We start from the raw sequence: 23,615 nt of genomic DNA, 5'->3' as shown, positions 1-23,615 counted from the left end.
CACTCTACCATCACTGTTTATTCAGTTATTTTTATTTTTCACTTTTCATAACGAGTGTCATTACAAAGAATACTGTTAGCCACTATGATGAAGTCACAATTATGACACCTCTCTGATGAAGTCACAATTATGACACCTCTCTGATGAAGGTGCAATGACAAAGACACCCTTCTGACATCAAAGACTGCTGGTCTGAGGAGGGGTCAGAGGTCATGTCGACACTATGCCTTCCCTGCAAAGCTCCTCCTCCACCTCAGAGCAGGAGCAAACTGCACATAGTTCCCTCCTAAAAACATCCATGGTCTACCTCTATGAGAGGATGGAGGATGTCTGGGCTTTGCCAGTGAGGGGAAGTATTCAGGAAGTATCTGGTATCATTTTGAATTAGGCCCTATGGCAAATACAGTTTCATCCAAATATAATAAGTACATGTTTTTATATTGTTTCACTGTCTTATACTGTTCATTTTTAAACCTTTATCCAGTAAATACGTTCATTTTAATCACTGAAAGGAATGACTGTGTTATTATGTGTAATGCTGGATGTATTTGATGCCAATGTTTTAGTATTGAAGTAAACAAAGAAAACAATACACTGGCCAAATGAATCTGTTTTTAAAGTTGACATTTCTTTAATTTTAAAACTATGTACAAAATGTGACTGCTAAACAAAGTGAAACTCCAATATGTATTTAAAATATTACTACAGTAACTACTATTCCTGCTTTTAAGCAAGTATATATATGTGCTTTGTGTAGCCTGTAGTATAGCCTGTAGTATCTATTGTGGTGCAATATGTAGTCAGTCTTTATGTATTGTACTGCATGCCATGTTCATCTGATGTATAAGACTATTACATTCATGATGAATGACCTCTTTGCTCTCTGGTTCTTTTAGCTCTCCAAGGTGGGCCCACTCATCCGTAGGACACAAAAGATGCCCCTAACCGCTGATACGAGGTCAGATATTTTCTCAGATATGGTTACGATCGAGGTAGGTATCTGATCCTGGATCTGTGGTGTAGGGGCAGCTTTTGCTTTTGAGCAGTTCCACAGCAGCTCATTGGTTGACATGCTAGCTACTGAAGCCTACTCAATTCAACTTTTGAAGTAACTGTTCATTAGCAGTTCTACCAGACTAAAGCTTCACGGTTGAACTGTTTATTTGAAATGTTTAATAAACAAATCAATAGCCTGACGCAGTGTTTCCCAAACTTGGTCCTGGGGCCCCCCTGGGTGCACATTTAGTTTTTTGGCCTAGCACTACACAACTGATTTGAATAATCAAAGCTTGATGATGAGTTTATTTGAATCAGCTGTGTAGTGTAGAACAAAAACCAAAATGTGCACCCACGGGGCCCCAGGACCAAGTTTGGGAAACACAGACCTAACCTGGTGGTGCTGGGGTGTAGGTGGTGATCTGTAAAACAGAAGCAACAACAGGAAAGTGATCGGAAGAAAGTATTTTTTAAATGATTGAATCTCATTGGTTAATACTTTTACCGATTGATGAAATGTGATAGGTGGATATGGAAGTGTGTAAAGTGACAAAAGACTCACTCATCTTTACATTTGTGCCATTATGGCTGTCTGTGACAGCATGGGCAGCACCATTGAGGTTACAACCAATAGGAATCCCCACCCAGTTGACACGTGGACTACTTTAAATTGGCATGGTGGAAGCCCTCGATGGTGCATTTTCGTCTTATCATGCAGCGTTTGCATCCGATTATGCAAATGCATCATACAAGGCTGATTTCTGTATTTTGATAGTTACATATGTTGAAAACTTGATTGCTGACAAACAAAACCGTTTGGGAACCTTATCAACAATGGACTAATGAAACAAATACTCAAAAAGATAGTTATTGGGTGGAATTTTACTATAAGTGACTGGTAGATATCCATTATGGTTCATTTTTTTGCTTCAACAATTTTTGTTTGGGGGTTTACAGCTATAATATTCATGTTGCACACTTAGTTTATACCACATGTACCCATAGGCTGCCCCCCCCCCCAAAAAAAGTAAGTAATACATACAGAGAAGTCATATTGATCACAAAGGGGATTTTTGAAATAATATATTTGTTATGTAAAGAGGTGGCCTACTCCCCCAACATGTCCAGACCTCAATTGTTCCTAGATTTCCGATCATTCTAATGAGTGTTTATGCACGCAGTAAGTGGAAAACTGAACAATATCTGCCGGATATTAACTTAATTGAACTGTGAGTTCGGGCAAATGAGGAAAACAACACGATTTTACTACAAAGGTAAACAGGGAACGTCGTTCAATTAGGCCAACAGTGACCAATGCCATACTGTTTCAAATCGTAAATTCAGCGCAGAGAATATGTCAACAATACAGTTATCGTGATATGTCCAGGTCTGTTTATTCTGATGGCAAAACGAGTGGCGTTAGCTAGCGGATATTTGCTATTTCACTTTGTGGCCTCAAATGTTCTGTAGGCCTAGTCGTGAGGAAGAGGCAGATACATTTTCACTTTAAATATGATGGAGCTGGGAAGTTACTGGTGAAATGGCACGTCAGATTTGATTTACATACATGCTCACGTAAATGTGGTTTTATCCTGCTATACACCACATGACAGTGTAGATTTAACAGTGAGAGACAGGCCATGGCTCATGACCATATGTGACCAATTCCTTGACCCCTCTCGGATGGCCAGAGGGGTCTTGACGCTGAGTCTGTGTTTATCACAGGAGGTTTGTGGCACCATCATTGGGAAGGAGGGGCTCGTGGTAATGGCTGGAGCGGAAACAGTTGAATGGGATCAAATATGGACATATCTTTTGAAATATGAATTGTTACTTTCAAACCTCATTGTCCACAGCCTTATGAGTGGGCCAAACATCAGTATCAGAGCAGGATAGTGGATCAGATAGTGGTGCTCTGGTTTCAGTTTGTGAAAGGAAACTGATTGTTTCCTGTCTGTACACTCAGGAATCAGAACATTGAGCAAAGTAACTTGAGCCTCTGAAATGGAGGGGGAACAGATTCATTCCACAAGTTCTTTAAGTAGGATTGTTAGTTGCCATATCCAATCTTCTATATCAGCAATCTTTTTGCCTATTATAACAGGGAGGAGCCTCAAAAGAGACCCGTTTTCTGTTGCCTGACCACCTAGTTGAATTCCCTTTTCACCAACTTCTGAGGGTGTGGAATTGGCATGAGATCCTTGGTAGCTAAACTGCCTGATGCTGCGGTTAAGCTCTGAGTGTGTAAAGAATGTATTTACTTGAACAAAGTAGATGATATAAATGGCTAGGTCATATGCCACTATCCTCTCAACCAAATCATGACCAATGCATGGTGGGAGGCCTGGCTGACAGACCTGGAAGTGCTTGAGGGAACTAAATACAGAGGCCAATTTTAACCCCCTGGATATGGTCTCATTACCATCTTGTAGTGCTTTCACTGGCTCGTTGTAATTTCGTACTGTTTTGGCAGCAGCAGGTTCATCAAAATCAAACTGCTAACCTCTAATTGCAAGGCAGTATCGACAGCAGTAGTTGGAGGTACTAAAATGTTCAATTAATTCTCCTGTGTCGTGAGACCCCAAATTATCACCAGTAATGCAAAAGCCTGCTGCCTTCACAGCAGGTCCAGATATCTCTCCAACCCATTTGTTTCTAAATCTCTGAGATCTGACAGCATTGTAGATAAAAAGCGCATCATGGCCAACATATTTAAAGTCTCTCTCGTTACACAATAACATGAGCTGTAAATGATCAATACTGGAGCGATAAACACGGATCAAAGTTTGCCAGTGTAAAGTAGACCCCCACAATCTTAGGCCTCTTACTTGCTGATCCAAGAGGGTTAACAACATCAAAAGCATTTTGATACAATACAAGCTTTAGTTACACCCGAGTCCATAAATACGGCATTAGACTTGAACACAGATCCATCACAAACATAGTTTAACACGTGCAGAAGTGCACGTAGTGTCCTTTACTGGCTTTCCTGCCAAACAACAGCTTTTCGGATGCACATAGGAAAAGTTCCTCTGGAAATACTGCCTTCTCGTGTATTCTGGTGATTAAGTAGAGCTACAGGATGCATGCAGATCTGTGTCCTGCAAGGTCTTTACAACACGTTCAATTTCTGACTCTGTCAAGTTAGTATTAGACTGAAGGGCAACCAGGAGTTGATGTTGAGTGTGCTGATGACAAAGTCCATTAAGACTACTACACTAAATCAAAAATATTTTGTATCATAGAGGGAATTAGATACTTGGCCTGTAACTTAATGTAAAACATGCAGATATTTTATATACAGACTTTCCATAACAGCTGGGTTCAGTATATCCTCTGGCACTTCATCAATAAGATCTACACCCAACAGACTTTCAGCATCATCATGAGAACTCACTGAATAGTTGGATACATGCACAGCTGTAGCATACCTATGATGCCTTGAAATGTGGGAGATAACAGAGGATTTTAATGTAAAGGCTTTGCCAGTCTCTGAATGGGCATTTGACCTTTTCTCTTTTTGAAACATGTGACCTTTAATGAGGAAGATCCTTCAGATCAAGGCATTGTTTCTGACAATGATGATTTTCACATGTAAACGGCCCTTGCATCGTGTCACATTGTGATTACAGCAGACTATGATGATGACGCATGACTTTAAAAAGCAATATATTATGTAAACTGAGATTTGCAACTAACCATGCAGCATACATATTGTCAATTTGCTTAATGTCGTGTAATGACTAATGATCCACATAACCTCAACGTTTTAACAGTGAGGCCACAGGAACGACATGCCAATTCTTTGGAAAGACCTTACATCTTCCCAATTTCTCTATATTTAACTTACTTGTAACAACAAAGACAAAAAAGTAGCTTGTAGATTTTAATCTAGGTTCCAATTAACTACTGAAGTGCATCTTTCTGATTTGCTTGATTACAATGACAATGCACTTAAAGGGGACAACAGCGATTATTTATTTCCATGCTCAACTACTCAGTTTGCGAAACTAAACTATCTATGAATATTACTTCAGTTTGAGGATTGCATGTTATTTCCTCAATTCCAATTCATGCAACTGTTGAAGGAAAGAGAAAAATATGTCTTCAGGTGGGATTGGTTTACAGCAAACTAACGTAACCTAGAAATTAGCGCGCTAACAAGGTTATGAAATGCAGCTATCGATCTAGCTAAATAGCTAAATGTCAACGCTTCAAAATTCAGAACTAATAAAACGTTAAATGTCAACATATGATATGTTACAAAAAACGTGTGCTTATCTTAGCTATCTTGCTAACGACGTGTGAGCAGCCAACCACAAACTCCACGATATTAGCTAGCATATACAACACAAAGTTAATGAGCCGCACATCTAGCAATAATGTCAAATATTTAAACGTTATGTTAAACAATTAAGCCAAAACTTAGTGGTAATGCTCCCCTTGGTATTCTAGATATCCGCTCTCCTATCACTGCGTGTGCCAAACTGCTGCCGTTTGAATGACGCCTCCGACGTGTTCCTGACTCCTTGTCAAATGGTTTCTAGCCGAAACGACTCCATTCAATGTGAAATATTCACTGACTTTTTAAATAGTTCCGAAGAGTGATGTAGAGGATGGTGACTTTGAAATAGAGGAGGAAGTGTCTGATATGGAAGAGAATGTTGGATCATAATGAATCCTACTCTGGTGGAGGACGAAATTGCTTAAGTGCTGATATTAATGTTTAAAAAAAAGAAGCAATATAGCATGGTCTTCTACTTGAGAGTCGAGGTAGAATGCATTCTACCCACATTACATAGAAACATGTAAGCACAATCGCACACTGGTAAAAGTAGGCAACCTTAAATACTTAACGTAAATAGTTTAAATAAGTGTTCTAGAAATGAGGCGAACAGGATTCGAACTAACGCAGACTTAGACCACCCGCGCGCGACGTAGATTTACCTTTTTAATCTGAGCAACATCTGACCATTATTCTCAAATAAAGAGAATGACATGTAACATTTAAAGTATATTCATGTAAGATTACTTTGTTTTACAGACAATATGTTTAAAATCACAGACAATGTAATTCTCTTTACATTTTCTTTCAATGCTTCATGCTGTTCATTAACATTGAACAACTTTGCTATTAATAAATACTAAAATAACTGGCTTAATAATTTAAATAACAGTCTGAATATGCATTCCCTGTCATTGAGGTATTGTAAATACTCATAATTTTACAGTTAATATTTGTAATTTAGTGATCAATATCAGTACAGTCACACATGAAAGCATTCTTTGTACATTCCCTTGCATCGTTTTATATTGTTTATAAACATCAGAAATCGTTTTTACTGTAATTATCTGCATTTAGAATGTAAAACTAGAGTAAATATCCATAAAGCAATGGTAAGAATAGTTGTTTATTTATAATGTATATTATTGTATTTCTACAGCTTATTGTTGTGAAAAAGGAATGTATGGCTGTAAAAATACAGGAAGTGTAATGCATTTCGCATTTACTGACATTTTCTATTATTCTACACAATGAAAGTTAAATATAAATTTATCCCTGCAATTATTTTTTTATTTTTTTTACAGTGTGGTTAACCACTCCTCTCCACTGTATTGCTGGTTAACCACTCCTCTCCACTGTATTGCTGGTTAACCACTCCTCTCCACTGTATTGCTGGTTAACCACTCCTCTCCACTATATTGATGGTTAACCACTCCTCTCCACTGTATTGCAGGTTAACCACTCCTCTCCACTGTATTGCTGGTTAACCACTCCTCTCCACTATATTGATGGTTAACCACTCCTCTCCACTATATTGATGGTTAACCACTCCTCTCCACTGTATTGCTGGTTAACCACTCCTCTCCACTGTATTGCTGGTTAACCACTCCTCTCCACTGTATTGCTGGTTAACCACTCCTCTCCACTGTATTGCTGGTTAACCACTCCTCTCCACTGTATTGCTGGTTAACCACTCCTCTCCACTGTATTGCTGGTTAACCACTCCTCTCCATATATATATATACTGTATTGCTGGTTAACCACTCCTCTCCACTGTATAGCTGGTTAACCACTCCTCTCCACTGTATTGCTGGTTAACCACTCCTCTCCACTATATTGCTGGTTAATGTCATGTTTTGTCATATATTGTCATGTCTTGTCCTTGTGCTTCTCCTTCTGTTCGTTTCCCCCTGCTGGTCTTATTAGGTTCTTTCCCTCTTTCTATCCCTCTCTCTCCCCCTCCCTCTCTCCCTCTCTCTCTCTCTCTCTCTCTCTATCGTTCCGTTCCTGCTCCCAGCTGTTCCTCATTCTCCTAACTACCTCATTTACTCTTTCACACCTGTCCCCTATTTTGCCCTCTGATTAGAGTCCCTATTTCTCCCTCTGTTTCTGCGTCTGTCCTTGTCGGATCCTTGTTTGATGTTTGATGTGCTGTGTTCTTGTTCCGTCGTGTTTTTGCCTTCTTCAGATGCTGTGTGTGAGCAGGTATCTATATCAGCTACGTCCTGCGCCTTCCCGAAGCGACCTGCAGTCTGTGGTCGCATCTCCAGTTGTTCCCCTCTACTGTCTCTAGAGGATTTCAGTTTTCCTGTTTTGGCATTAAGGATTATCGTTTTTGTTAAAGACTGGAATAAAGACTCTGTTTCTGTTAAGTCGCTTTTGGGTCCTCATTCACCTGCATAACAGTTAACCACTCCTCTCCACTGTATTGCTGGTTAACCACTCCTCTCCACTATATTGATGGTTAACCACTCCTCTCCACTGTATTGCTGGTTAACCACTCCTCTCCACTGTATTGCTGGTTAACCACTCCTCTCCACTATATTGCTGGTTAACCACTCCTCTCCACTATATTGCTGGTTAACCACTCCTCTCCACTACATTGCTGGTTAACCACTCCTCTCCACTACATTGCTGGATAACCACTCCTCTCCACTACATTGCTGGATAACCACTCCTCTCCACTACATTGCTGGATAACCACTCCTCTCCACTACATTGCTGGATAACCACTCCTCTCCACTACATTGCTGGATAACCACTCCTCTCCACTACATTGCTGGATAACCTCTCCTCTCCACTACATTGCTGGATAACCACTCCTCTCCACTACATTGCTGGATAACCACTCCTCTCCACTACATTGCTGGATAACCACTCCTCTCCACTACATTGCTGGATAACCACTCCTCTAGACTGTATTGCTGGTTAACCACTCCTCTCCACTGTATTGCTGGTTAACCACTCCTCTCCACTATATTGATGGTTAACCACTCCTCTACACTGTATTGCTGGTTAACCACTCCTCTCCACTGTATTGCTGGTTAACCACTCCTCTCCACTATATTGATGGTTAACCACTCCTCTACACTGTATTGATGGTTAACCATTCCTCTACACTGTATTTCTGGTTAACCACTCCTCTCCACTGTATTGCTGGTTAACCACTCCTCTAGACTGTATTGCTGGTTAACCACTCCTCTCCACTGTATTGCTGGTTAACCACTCCTCTAGACTGTATTGCTGGTTAACCACTCCTCTCCACTGTATTGCTGGTTAACCACTCCTCGAGACTGTATTGCTGGTTAACCACTCCTCTCCACTGTATTGCTGGTTAACCACTCCTCTAGACTGTATTGCTGGTTAACCACTCCTCTCCACTGTATTGCTGCTTAACCACTCCTCTACACTGTATTGCTGCTTAACCACTCCTCTACACTGTATTGCTGGTTAACCACTCCTCTCCACTGTATTGCTGGTTAACCACTCCTCTACACTGTATTGCTGGTTAACCACTCCTCTAGACTGTATTGCTGGTTAACCACTCCTCTACACTGTATTGCTGGTTAACCACTCCTCGAGACTGTATTGCTGGTTAACCACTCCTCTACACTGTATTGCTGGTTAACCACTCCTCTAGACTGTATTGATGGTTAACCACTCCTCTACACTGTATTGCTGGTTAACCACTCCTCTAGACTGTATTGCTGGTTAACCACTCCTCTCCACTTTATTGCTGCTTAACCACTCCTCTACACTGTATTGCTGCTTAACCACTCCTCTACACTGTATTGCTGGTTAACCACTCCTCTCCACTGTATTGCTGGTTAACCACTCCACTACACTGTATTGCTGCTTAACCACTCCTCTACACTGTATTGCTGGTTAACCACTCCTCTCCACTGTATTGCTGGTTAACCACTCCTCTCCACTGTCACAGTGTAACATCCACCAGGGTTATAAGGGCACAAGGCGAGGCCCAAATGCAGACACAGGAGGCAGATGGTAGCGCTCCGATATTTATTATAACAAAGGAAGCAGGCAAAGGCAGGTCGGGACAGGCGAGAGTTCATAAACCAGGTCAGAGTCCAAACAGTACCAGAAGATAGGCAGTCTCGAGGCAGGTAAGGCAGGAGTCAGAAACCAGATCTGAGTCCAAAACAGTATAAGGATAGGCAGGCTTGAAGTCAGAATAGACAGTGGTCTGGCAGGCGGGTTCAGAGTCAGGACAGGCAAGGGTCGAAAACCAGGAGGACTAGAAACAAAAGGAGACTGGGAAAATAGGAGCAAGAAAAACCGCTGGTCAACTTAGCAAAACAAGACGAACTGGCACAGAAAGACAGGAAACACAAGGATATATACACTGGGGATAATAAGTGACACCTGAAAGGGTGGAGAAAATCACAAGGACAGGTAAACCAGATCAGTTGTCACAAAGGTAGTGCTACTGTACTTTACCCAGGCGGATATTGCTTTATGTAGTTCACTTACTCTGCTTATGAAACACCCAATTATTAATGCAGTAAAGAACCATGTCTATTGGAGGAACAGAGCGTTGACGTCTATTTTTATCTTAACCTTCCTTTTCAGACAGGACAGGACAGGACAGAGCTGTTCCTTGTTTTTAGTCTTGGAGATGCCACCAAAAATCCCTCTTATAGTGTGTGTGCATGTGTGCGTGCATGTGTGCGACTGTGCATGTGGGCGACTGTGCATGTGTGTGCGTAAGGTGCGATTGAGGGTGTGTGTATGTCTGTGCTGGTGTTTTAGCCACCAGTGTGATTTAGCAGCAGCAGACAGGCTGCATTTGTGCAAGAGTATTAAGCTGATTCTGATGGATCTAATAGCTCTTCATGCTTAATTAGTGTAGCAACAGTAACATGCTAGCCAATCTGCTCGCCACTGACTGCTGAGGCCAGGGTTTTTTGTTTCAGCCTGAATTAAACACCACATCTGGGCCCTGCCTCGAAGACAGCTAATTGTACTGTGAGGGCTCCAGCTGTTAGCATCTCTGTGTGTTGTAGTTACGGTTCTACATGTGAGACAAGCAAACAAACAAATGAAACCGCAGGAACTGTAACTCTTGTTTCCGATGCTCTGCAGTAGAGCATCAGTGGTATAAACGTTGATCTTGTCATTTATTAGGCCTATTATAATCTTGTGCTCACTGATATTGATCTGCACTTCAGGATGCAAGTAAGATAAGTGGTCCAGGGTTTAAAATAATTCTAAGACAATGCAAACATCTAATTCATGGAGGATATTTTCAGCAAGCTGAATCTGATTAGCCTGAACTGTGATAAAAGTGTTTTTTGTACAATGACATAGTATGAGCTATTTGTCTTTTTCAATGTATTTACTATATGGCACTTGATTTGTGTAAATAGCAGTTGTTGCTCGTTATCAAACCAAGAGAATGGCTCTGTAAGGTCGTAGTTCACGTGGTTATGTGATTGACAAAACAACAGTGTTGTGGTTATAAAGAGTCTGAGAGACTGATTCATTTGATGACATGGTTCATATTTCTCCTGCTGCTGTGTTTGTGCACATTGCTTTCTACTTGTAGTTTAAATCCATTTGAGCATGTGTTTGTGCATGCGTGTTTGGGTGGACAGAGTTGAGGTCATGCAGTTGAGGTCATGCATGAGGGACAGATCACTGATTTCCCGTATTTGTTGTTGAAAAAATGTGATGTCACAACAAAATGTCCTAATAGTAATTTTCTGTGTTTGGATGTTCTGCTTGTAAATTCTACAGTGTAAATAAAAGCCTTAAAAGGAGCTGAGTTTGAGTCGGTGTTAACTGCTGCGATGTGAATGGCTTGAGAAGGTTGGCACATAGAAGTGAGGGAGTTATATTATGCTGGCCCAAGTTGAACCGGGCAATGGCCCATCACGTCATCGGGCAATGGCCCATCACGTCATCGGGCGAACACGGGGAGGGAAGAGCGCCCTTCTACCATCGAACAGTAATCTGCGCCGCTCTGTCATGTTGTCAACAAGGCAGCCTGGTGCATCGTCCAGAAACATACAACATCTATTTTCCATAAAATACGTTTTACTTTTCAAACTAGTTTTCATTAAGAAGGCAGACAAAGTGTTTTTATCTCCATAAATCCCTTTTATTAATGTATCCTTTATTTTACGAGGGAAGTCAGTTAAGAATGAATTTGTATATACAATGATGGCTAAGGAAGAGTGAATTAACTGTCTTGTTCAGGGAACTAGCAACCTTTCTGGCTCAACGTTCTAACCACTTGGCTACCTGCCGCCCCTTTAGCATGTGAAAACAGAATCCTACTTATCACTCCACGTGCTTGATTACATCACTATTGTTTTCAGCCTACGGCCAGAGTGGGGCAGCAGGCTTATGCCCGGGAGGCACCCCAGGTCCAAAACCAATGCAACAACTTTTCACCCGGTTTAAACTCCTCCCACCTGGTTAACCTGGGCCAGATAAACAAACCCCTCTGTGTGTCACAGAGTGTTCCGTCTCCTTCCTTCTGACCCAGATCGGATACTCCCAGCTTGCCTGTACTTGTTGTATATGACTACATTGCTGCTGTGTTGCTGTGAGCCACTGACAGACTAACACCCTAACAACACACAACCCGCAGGAGAACTCATAAGCCATGTGCAGAATGTTTCCCGGTGCTGCCTTGTCTCTTTTTAAGAGCCTAGTTTCTTCCCCTTCTACTGCACCAAACTAAACGGTAATCCTTCCGAATGTGAGACCCCAGAAACCACATTGAACACTATTCACCGTTCCTGTCCCTCGCTGCAACATCCATCACAATAGGTCCATTGTGCAGCCATCCACCGTTCCTGTCCCTCGCTGCGACATCCATCACAATAGGTCCATTGTGCAGCCATCCACCGTTCCTGTCCCTCGCTGCGACATCCATCACAATAGGTCCATTGTGCAGCCATCCACCGTTCCTGTCCATCGCTGCGACATCCATCACAATAGACCCATGGTGCTGCCATCCACCGTTCCTGTCCCTCGCTGCGACATCCATCACAATAGGCCCATGGTGCCGCCATACACCGTTCCTGTCCCTCGCTGCGACATCCATCACAATAGGTCCATTGTGCAGCCATCCACCGTTCCTGTCCCTCGCTGCGACATCCATCACAATAGGTCCATTGTGCAGCCATCCACCGTTCCTGTCCCTCGCTGCGACATCCATCACAATAGACCCATGGTGCCGCCATCCACCGTTCCTGTCCCTCACTGCGACATCCATCACAATAGGCCCATGGTGCAGCCATCCACCGTTCCTGTCCCTCACTGCGACATCCATCACAATAGACCCATGGTGCCGCCATCCACCGTTCCTGTCCCTCACTGCGACATCCATCACAATAGGCCCATGGTGCCGCCATACACCGTTCCTGTCCCTCACTGCGACATCCATCACAATAGGCCCATTGTGCAGCCATCCACTTTACCTCTGACTCTTAATGTTAGGGCGTATATGAGCCTTCACACAGAGCAGAGGGCTTGATGCTCAGGGCTGCGATCAAGTGACAGAGTGAAAGTGAAGGTGGGGTAGTGCAGGATATAATTACATAGCCCAGAATGATATGTTTTAGGGGGTTTACGGTAAGTGTGTGTGTGTGTGTTGTTCGGTTGAGAGAGAGGGGGATATTCTTGTTGTATGGTGTGAGGCTAGTGTTTGGTAGAAGATTAGGTTGAATGTGGTTTTTGTTTTATACATGCATAGACACACCAATACTATCATACATCTAGGCATGTACTGTGCTGAAATCTTCCAGTATATTCTTCCCTTGGCTAAACAATAGCAGTGAGGCAGGGCTACCACAAAACCTGTGGCTAGACGACTTTTGCCTCAGCACTTTTCAATCAGGTGTACCACTTTTGATTTCGTTTTTTTTTAAATGTAGTGACGCAAATTGTTTAAAGAGGAGCAAGGTGCTGTTTTTTAGACCGATGCCTTATGTCTTTCACAACTGAGTTCTGCTGCATGCTCTTTGCCTGTCTTGACCAATCACATTCACGGAAATTGCAGGTGCCACGCACAACGCACAACGCTCAAAGCTCAAGGCGCTCTCCACTCTCCTCCAGTATTTATTTAGTAAGCGTGATAACATGGGAATTAGACTATGTTCAGTCTGATCAACTGTAGGCTACTAACATCAGCAGCTTCCTAGTCTAGCCTACTACGCGCCCTGTCCCCTGGCCAGGGTTAAGGAAGTATTTATAGCCCATTTGTTTGTGAGAAAATGTGAATAGGATCAAGTTTGGTTTACATTCAAAATTGGACTGACTAGGCTACAATCAGAAACGTTTATCTGTAATGAATCAATAAACACAATAACTGCCAGGTAATGTTTTATTAGGCCTACAGTTGCATAGGGCAGGACTACACGATGCAAACCTGCGTAAAGCTTACTCAGCCCTGTGAGTTTTATTGTCAAATCATGTTGCTTTCTCTGTGTATTTGTATAGGAAACTCCCTTAGTCGTTCTTTAAAATATAATTCATATGAAGAAGTACAAGGTTGCTGCAGTTTGACAGGGTTCTCATCCTCCCAAGGCCAGGAGTTTTTGCAGGAGTATTTTTTAAACCATGTGACCTGATTTTAAAGTCTGCTCCCATCATAGTCCATTTTACTCGTTTTTACAACAGATGAACCACGTTCTACCAAGGTTTTACTAGTTAGGTTACCAGATTAAGGAAAATATGGGCCCCAGATTTTTCGCCACACCACTCCTGGGACATATGTTGTCACCTCTGTGGAGAGAGGATTCCTTCTCCCCTGTATCCAGATGACCCACGCAGAGCAGTATACCTCTCATTATGACAAATCAAGGCGATAAGAGGGGAATTTTATAGACCCCTGAAGGTGGGAAACGGGGAAAAAACATTACGTGAACCTTGTAACATAATTGAGAACAAATTGGAAAGCGGGAAATACAATTTCCCGAGATTTCATTGTCTACAGCAGGCACTGCCCCCATCTCTTCCTCTTTACACTCTCTCTGCCTGCTTTCTTTCAGAACCGCGGATAGCGACATGCCTCGCCGAGCCCGTTGCCAGGACAACGCGCTGCCTGCTTGCAGTGGCTCCTGGTGCGCTTTGAAGCAGCTGTAATTGTATATTCTGACAAGACCCTCAGCTCCGGATGCTAGCATACGGGTAACGCATCAAGCATCTGCAAAGCATTCAGTGCAGTGAACTAGCTAAATAAAGCACCGTTGAAAAGTAGGTAAATTAGTTACCTCACCGTTTCTAATACACATGTGATGGCAGTAATCTTCGAGATGACCTGGTGGAGGGAGAGACATGGAGGCAGAATTGGTGGAGGGCATGAATTTGTGTTGCTCAGACTGTTATGGTCTTAACACAATTTACTGGTCGGCCATGCATCCATTTACCATACTATCTTATCACGCATGTCGGGGAAGACATTCAATTGTCTCTACTGAATGAACCTAGCATTCTCAGCCATAGGATGTCGCTGTTTACTGTTGCAATAGCAGAACAGGATGGGTTGTTCAAATAACCCATTATAGACCGACACAAGACAAGCCTAGGAAAGCTGAAGTGACAAAAATGTAGATATCTATCATTTTAATACTGTGACACTGACTGCATTACTTGTGATATCTATCACATCTAAATGTTTAATGTAATTGAATAGGATGTAATCATTTAAAAAATAGTGGTGAGTAAAGCTGAAAGTCATGGTATTATAGATGCGTCCAACTCAAAGTATAACAACTGATAAAATAAGGACAGTATATTGCTGATAAAATAAGGTCAGTATATTGCTGATAAAATAAGGTCAGTATATTGCTGATAAAATAAGGACAGTATATTGCTGATAAAATAAGGTCAGTATATTGCTAAAAGAAAATATGCTTGGCTTGTAGTCAGCATTCCAATTCATCCCAAAGGTGTTCGATGGGTTTGAGGTCAGGGTTCTGTGCAGGGAAGTCAAGTTTTTTCCACACCGATCTCAACAAAACCATTTCTGTATGGACACGCTTTGTGCCCAGGGGGCATTGCCATGCTGAAACAGGTAAGGGCCTTCCCCAAACTGTTGCCACAAAGTTGGAAGCACAGAATGATCTATAATGTCATTGTATTCTGTAGTGTTAAGATTACCCTTCACTGGAACTAAGGGGCCCAAACCATGAATAACAGTCCCAGAGCATTATTCCTCCTCCACCAAACTTTACAGTTGACACTATGCACTGGGGCTGATAGCGTTCTCCGGGCATCCACCATACTCAGATTCATCCTCCAGAGAACATGTTTCCACTGCTCCAGAGTCCAATAACTGCCAGCTTTACACCACTCCAGCTGATGATTGGCATTGTGTATGGTGATCTTAGGCTTGTGTGATCTTAGGTTTGTGTTTCATGAAGCTCCCGACGAATAGTTCTTGTGCTGACGTTGTTTCCACAGAATTTGGAACTCGGTAGTGAGTGTGCAACCGACGACAGACGAGTTTATGCACCACGTACTTCAGCACTCTGCAGTCCCGTTCTAGAGCTTGTCACGGCCTACCACTTTGGGGCTGAGCCGTCGTTTCCATTTCACATAACAGAACTTACAGTTGACAGGAAGCTCTAGCAGGGCAGAAATTTGATGAACTGACTTATTGAAACATGGCATCCCAGACGGTGCCACGTTGCAGCTGAGCTCTTCAGTAAGGCCATTCTACTGCCAATGTTTGTCTCTGGAGGTGCATGGCTGTGTGCTTGATTTGATACATCTGTCAGCAAATATGGCTGAAAAATGAATCCAGCCATTTGAAGGGGTGTCCACACACTTTTGTATATATAGATATCTTTACTTTTACTCATGTATGACAATTGTATACTTTTTCCACCACTGATAAAGGACAGTATATTGCTGTGACAAAGTATACATGTAAAAACAGCCTGTTTTTTGTAATGATTGTTTTTTCTTAACTGTGCCATTGAAACATGTTCTGTGAATCCCAGTGTACTTGTTTTTTCACCCATGCCCTTTATGTATATAATGTTCAATACGTTTCAGCGGGACAGTATTTTTGCTCATAAATAAGGACAGTATATTGTAAGCAGGTGATACAATTAGGGTTTGATCCGAAAGACAGTTACTTCAAAAGTCGCCCTGACGGTGTTGGCCTACAGGTTAAGAACCACAAGTTTTTTTTATTTTTTTAAAATTCAAAATACAGATAAACAATTTACATTCTTACATCATACAAAAAGAACGCGGTATTAACGAGGAAAATACTAAAACAAACAAGAAATAAAATAAATAAATAATTGTAGTGCAATTGTAATCACCTGAAAATCTTATTGTAATGATTTAGGAAAATGTTGACTTGTTATTGTTCATTAGGTGAATGTTTTAATGAAATAGAATGTGTATAATACAAATGTGTCATCATTTTGGGATAGAATTGGGAATTTTTGTTTGTGTATAAAGTATTTGGCAACAAGAACACAAAGAACAATCATTTCAGTGGTCTTGTTACCGGTAATAGTAACATATTATATATTTCATGTCAAAAACACAGGCAGTGTTCATAATGGTAAATAAGTATTTTGCAAGGTTTTCACAAAATTTCCCAACTTTTTCACAGAAAACTCTGATATCATCAATAGCCACAACTTTGGATATCATAGAATTACATGGATATATCTTATGTAATATTTTAAAGTGCACTTCCTTAACTTTGTTTGGTATACAGTATTTGTAAGGTCTTAACCATGCATTTTTCCAGACTATGTCAGGAATAAGCATGTTCCAGAAAAACTTTCCTCTCGGTGTAAGTTGAAGAATGAAGAATTTGTCTTATATATTTATTACAACAAGATCTCTCAAGTAAGCCCACGCCTTCCAATCTGAGTTCTGGATAAACTTTGTGATCATTCCCAAAACTAAGATGAGTTTTCATTTGTGTAGTTAGACCACTGGGGACGGCTTTGATCACAGAAATAAACTCTCTGAAAGGTATTGGAAACTCTTTCAATGTTATAAATTGTTCATATGTGAGAATATTACCCTTGTTGTCGAAAACATCAAGAACAAAGTCAATATTCCTCTCATGCCAGCTGGGGTAGAACAATTACTTATTCCTTACAGTTATGTCTGAATTATTCCACAAAAGAGCTTTATGTGGGGAAAATTGTGCAGGAAACATATTTTCCAGGCCATTAAAGCTTGTTGATGAAACCTAACCAATTTAGTAAAAATTGAAGACCTCCCAACTTATTAAACACATTATTTGGAATAAAATACCATATTGAATCAGTATTGATCAAACGTATTTTCAACCAGTTGATCTTGAAAGTGTTATTTATGTCAACAGAATCCAACACTTCCAGACCTCCTTCAGCTCTTTTATTAGAAAGGACTGACTTTTTTAGTTTGTGAGACTTATTTTTCCAGATGAAGTCAAGAAACGACTTATCTCTCAATATGTAGCGGGATTTACACATAAAGACAATGAGGGGTACACCAAACGAGGCAGTCCCTCTGCCTTGGACAGAAGTACTCTCCCAAGTATAGAAAGATCTCTTTGTAGCCAATTTTTAAATATATTTGATATTTTCTTAATTTTAGGAAAGAAATTCAAATGTTGTCTGACTAAGTGGTTTTTTGACAGATGTATTCCTACATATTGAACACAGTCCTTTACAAGAATATTTTCTATTTCTTTATCATCAGAGTCAAATAAACATAAGATTTAACATTTGGAAACATTCCGTTTTAACCCTGATGCAATAGAAAATGCAGTTATAGCATTAAGTGCGACCTTAAGAAAAGAGTAGTATCATCAGCCAGTTGGGACATTTTGATTTCTTTGTTAAAAATGGTTCAGCCATACAAATTTGCATTATTCAGAATATCTAGAAGTTCAACAACCAAAATTAATAAAAATGGCGAAATTGGGCATCCCTGTCCTACACCTCTGTTGATACTGAATATTTTGGAAGTATTAAGGTTTAGTAACACAGAACAATTTATAACTTCGTAAAACATGTGAATTACTTTGATGACATTTTCCCCCTAATCCAAAAAGTTTAAGAGAACCTAAAGAGAAATTCATGTTCAGTTATGTCAAAGGCTTTACAGAAGTCCAAAAATAAGACAACAGCATCTGAGTCAATTGCATCTGAATAATCTGTAAGGTCCAAGACTAAACGAAAGTTAGAATTTATGTGACAGCCTTTCATAAATCCTGTTTGAGTTTATTTATTTCATTTATAATGGTATCTATTCCTTTCTTTAATATTTTGGCATAAACCAGAGCAATCAATTTGTAATCTATATTTAATAAAGTAATTGGTCTCCAATTGTCAATGAGAGAAGGGTCTTTATCCGGTTTCGGGAATCAATGAAATAAGGCAATGTTTCATAGTGGAGACCATTTCCCCACTTTTAATGCAATCTTGAAATATTAAAATTCGAATCTTCTAGTAACTCGCAAAACTGTCTATAGAATTCAACTGACAGTCCATCAGGGCCAGGTGATTTCCTTTTATGAACCACAAGGTGCCCAGACGCATGATGGTGCTGTTACATCATAAACGGGTAATAGAGGCGCGTAATAGGGATGAGACATTCAGTAGTTGCAGAGAGACAGCAGCATCAGGGCGGATTAAAGAGCGCTATTCTAAATGTGAAAGACGATAGAAATAACAGAGACTTGTAGTGCGAATTCACTGATACGGAATATATTTGTGTGCTTTCAGATTTAAGCATTACTGCGTTAGGCCTATAGCCTAGTTTTTGAGCATACAATGGCGATACAAACCCGAAAAAGACGGTGGTTAGTGGATGGGCATTTCCTTATTTTGCTCTTCTTTTCTTCATTTGAAAGAATCTCCGGACAGATACGATACTCCATTCAAGAGGAATTGAAAGTGGGAACGGCAGTTGGGAATGTAGCTAAAGACTTGGGATTCGACACTCGAGACAAGCGGACCGGAATCTTCGCATTGTGTCTGGAACAAAGCACGAGCTCTTCCAGGTTAACCAGAGAGATGGTGCTTTGTTAGTGAACCACAGAGTAGACAGAGAGGAACTGTGCGTAAAAAATACGCCGTGTTTCATCAACCTTAAAGCGGTGATAGAAAATCCGCTAGAAATGCACCAAGTGACAGTAGAGATAATAGATGTAAATGATAATTCCCCTAAATTCCCCGAGGAAACATATCATTTGGAAATACTAGAGTCCGCATTGGCAGGGACACGGTTTCAAGTGGAGGGAGCACACGGCCCAGATGTAGGCTTAAATGCTTTGCAGTCTTACACCTTAAGCCACAGCCAGTATTTTCGTGTGGAAACAGAATTTGGTGAAGGCGGTAAAATCCCATTTCTAGTATTACAAAAACCATTGGATAGGAATAATTTCTCAACACACGTTGCTGTTAACAGCGTTAGATGGGGCAAATGTCAAAACAGGAGCCCCTTAATATCACAGTTATTGTGTCTGATATAAATGACAATGCACCAGTGTGTGACAAGCCTTGAAATACACAGTAACCGTAAAGGAAAGCGCACCTGCGGGGACATTTTTAATTCGATTGAATGCCTCTGATACGGACGAGGGTCTAAATGGCAAGGTCAAGTACTCTTTGCGAGGCAAATTTAGACCTATGGGTGCTGAGCCCTTTGAGTTGGACAGTAAAACAGGAGAGCTAAAAGTGAAGGGAGGCCTTGACTTCGAGGAGAAGCAAGTGTATGAGATGAAGGTACTGGCAGCGGATACAGGAGCAGTGTCTCTCTCCACACACTGCAACGTGCTGGTCAGAGTTGAAGACGTGAACGACAACAGGCCCGAGATTGACGTCACCTCTCTGTCCAGCCGGATCCCCGAGGACGCACCTCCCGGTACGGTGGTAGCGTTAATGGGGATGACCGACCTGGACTCGGGTGTGAACGGACAGGTAGTCTGCTCGTTACCGAAGGATTTACCGTTTGATCTGAAGCCTTCTCCGGATGGGCATTTCTATTCGTTAGTCACGAATGAATTCCTTGATAAAGAGTCTGTGGCTCGGTATGATGTTACCATCACGGCTAAAGACTTAGGAACCCCTCCTTTGACATCAACTAAAGTAATTCAAGTGGAGGTAGTAGATGTTAACGACAACAATCCTCTTTTCACTGAAAACCCGTACGCATTTTATGTAGTTGAAAACAATAAGCCCGGCGTGCCTATTTTCTCTGTAAGCGCTTCTGATTTGGATGAAGGAGAACATGCAGCCATTACATATTCACTGGGCCGTGGGAGCACCGGACAAAGCGTGACATCCTTCCTAGACATAAATGAAGGCAACGGTAACATTTATGCACTAAAGAGCTTTGACTTTGAAACCCTCAAAACATTCCAGTTTCACATCATTGCCAAGGACTCTGGAACTCCGTCACTAAGCAGCAGCGTCACGGTGAATGTGTTCATCCTGGATCAGAACGACAACGCTCCAGTGATCTTGTATCCAGTCAGCGCTAACGGTTCCACTGAAGGTGTGGAGGAGATTCCCCACAATGTGAACGCAGGCCATTTGGTGACTAAAGTGAGAGCCTATGACGCTGATATAGGATATAACGGCTGGTTATTATTTTCACTGCAGGAAGTTACTGACCACAGTCTCTTTGCTTTGGACCGTTATACAGGACAGATAAGGACACTTCGGTCGTTCACAGAGACAGACGAGGCTGAGCACAAACTGGTCATACTGGTAAAAGACAATGGGAACGTTTCACTCTCAGCAACAGCTACTGTGATTATCAACGTTGTGGAGCCCAAAGAGGCTTTTGCAGCTTCTGATGTTAAAAGCGCAGTAAAAGACGAGGAGGAGAACAGCGTTACATTTTATTTGATCATAACTTTGATGTCAGTTTCAGCACTTTTTATCGTCAGTATCATCGTGTTGATTGTAATGCAGTGCTCCAAACCCCCAGACGATTCCTCCAAGTATTTACAAGATGTGAATTACGACGGGACACTGTGCCACAGCATTCAGTACCGATCCGGAGACAACCGGTACATGTTAGTTGGACCCAGAATGAGTATAGGTTCTACTATAGTCCCGGGCAGCAATGGGAATAATCTAGTGGTACCCGACCACAGGAGAAGAATTTCAGGAGAGGTAAGAACTGTTTTTATCCATTACTGCCTATTAAATCAGAGAAAGAGACATGTTTTGAGTGAATGTGTGTGCGAGCATGTTGTCGTCTGTGCGTAATGTCCACACGCAAACTCGCTGAGGGGGGCGCTGTCCATTGTGCTGAATTCCAAGCTCACTTCTTAGGTTAGCTGGTGAGTACATGCTAGGCTACTGCCTGAGGTGTATTATCTGTTATTAAACTGTGCACTCCTTCGATTTAGTATGTTTCCCCTATCTAAACACCCCCTTTATCGTTACTCGTTATTTTTTTGTATTTTTACTGATATCGGCGTATTTACTGGACTCGATACAGACGACACACACGGAGCTCATCGTAGCCTGTTGGGTGGACAAGTATCCCGGACCACATGGTGTCAGTGTAACATAAGGAGACTGATTGGTACTTTGTGGATTAGACCCTACCCCTCTCTGGGCTGTTTTGTTTCACACATTGAGAGACTGGTGTGGACATCCGAACAAGACGTGTAATAGATAGTCAGATAATAGGTGTATTATTTTTCGGTACTGAAGCATTCGATGCCGTATGGATCCTTACGAGTTGGCCATCTGATCAGTAGGTTTGTATTTTTTCATTGAGGATTGTGCTTAATTGTCTGTTTAACGATGGGAGGCGGAGGACAAAGGCGCAGATGGGAGTACTGGTGTGTTGCTCTGCGTTTCTCCTTGCTGCTGTGCTTCGTGGAGCAGGTTTCGGCTCAGATAAGGTACTCTATTCCAGAGGAGGTGAAAGAGGGATCTGTTGTTGGAAATGTTGCTAAGGATTTGGGTCTTGACGTCAGTACTTTGTTGGAGAGGCGGTTTCGAATCGTTTCTGGATCTAAGGACGCTCTTTTCCAGTTAAATCAGAACAATGGCGTCTTGTATGTTCATAAGAATATCGACAGAGAGGAGCTCTGTGAAGGCACTGGCGCGTGCTTGATAGACCTTGAAATTGTCGTTGAAACCCCGCTTGAAGCCCATTACGTAGGTGTAGAAATCACAGATGTGAATGATAATTCACCTCATTTTCCAGAAAAGGAACAGAAATTTGAGATAGCTGAGCATACCCCTCCAGGTACACGGTTCCAATTACATGCAGCTCGTGATCCTGATGTTGGGATGAATTCAGTTCATACCTATAAAATAACGTCTAACGATAATTTTGAAATCGATGTGCGGCAAAGCGACGAGGACAAAATACCGTTTTTAGTTTTAAAGAAGTCGCTAGATAGGGAACAAAACCACAACTACACGCTTCTCCTAACAGCGATAGATGGAGGTATTCCTCAAAGATCAGGCATGCTAAATGTTACAATTGTTGTTCTAGATAGTAATGATAACCGTCCCGTCTTTAGTCAGGATACATATAATGTTAGGATACAAGAAAACGTTGGAGTTGGTACAGTTGTTATTAGAGTAAATGCAACTGATGCAGATGAAGGAAGTAATAGTGAGGTTGAGTTCAGCCTGGGTAAAACCTTAAGGAGAAAAGTCTATGATATGTTTGAACTGGATAGGCTAACTGGAGACATTAGAGTTAAAGGTGAGGTGGACTTCGAGGACACAGAGGTGTATAAACTGGATGTTCAGGCCTCGGACAAAGGACAACCTCCACTGACTGTGGAATGTAGAGTGATCATAAAGATAATCGATATTAATGACAATGAGCCAGAAATTGATGTAACATCCCTCTCTAATACAGTTTCTGAAGAGTCCAAACCAGGAACTGTTATTTCTCTCATCAGTGTCACAGATAAAGACTCTGGTATTAATGGTAAAGTGATTTCAATTATATCGGAGAATATACCTTTTGAATTGAAGCCGTCATATAAAGAAAACGTATATTCTATAGTCACAACAGGACGTTTAGATCGAGAACGCGTCTCCCATTATGACATCACTATAACAGCCACTGACTGTGGTCAGCCTCCTCTGTCCACATTCAAAACTCTGAGCATCCAGATATCAGATGTGAACGATAACAGTCCAGAATTCTCCCAAAACCCTATTGAGCTGTACTTGGTGGAAAATAACGCCCCTGGTGCCTCCATATTCTCTGTAATCGCTTCTGATAAAGACTTAAATGAAAATGCTGCTATTTCATATCACACAATTAGAGGAGAAGGGACACAGAACGATATGACATCTTTCTTGAATATCAATTCTGACAACGGACTTATTTCCGCTCTAAA

The 23,615-nt window shown here is 41.5% G+C and overlaps 1 protein-coding gene and 1 pseudogene across 1 annotated transcript in view; both read left to right on the top strand.

The window, feature by feature from the left end:
* Positions 1-223: 223 nt before the first annotated feature.
* LOC124010668 lies at positions 224-21,662 on the top strand (annotated as a pseudogene).
* A 237-nt stretch (positions 21,663-21,899) lies between these two features.
* Positions 21,900-23,615, top strand: part of LOC124010667 (protocadherin alpha-8-like) — an 18,997-nt gene continuing 17,281 nt past the window's right edge. Inside the window, exon 1 of the mRNA XM_046323331.1 lies at positions 21,900-23,607. Coding sequence (XP_046179287.1) covers positions 22,048-23,607 — 1,560 coding nt within the window. The 5' untranslated portion in view covers positions 21,900-22,047. The remainder of the gene's footprint in view (positions 23,608-23,615) is intronic.

This window comes from Oncorhynchus gorbuscha, linkage group LG23, assembly GCF_021184085.1.
Source record: "Oncorhynchus gorbuscha isolate QuinsamMale2020 ecotype Even-year linkage group LG23, OgorEven_v1.0, whole genome shotgun sequence".
NCBI lineage: Eukaryota > Metazoa > Chordata > Actinopteri > Salmoniformes > Salmonidae > Oncorhynchus > Oncorhynchus gorbuscha.
The sequence above is the reverse complement of the archived record's forward strand: the minus strand, read 5'-3'. Positions and strand labels throughout refer to the sequence as shown.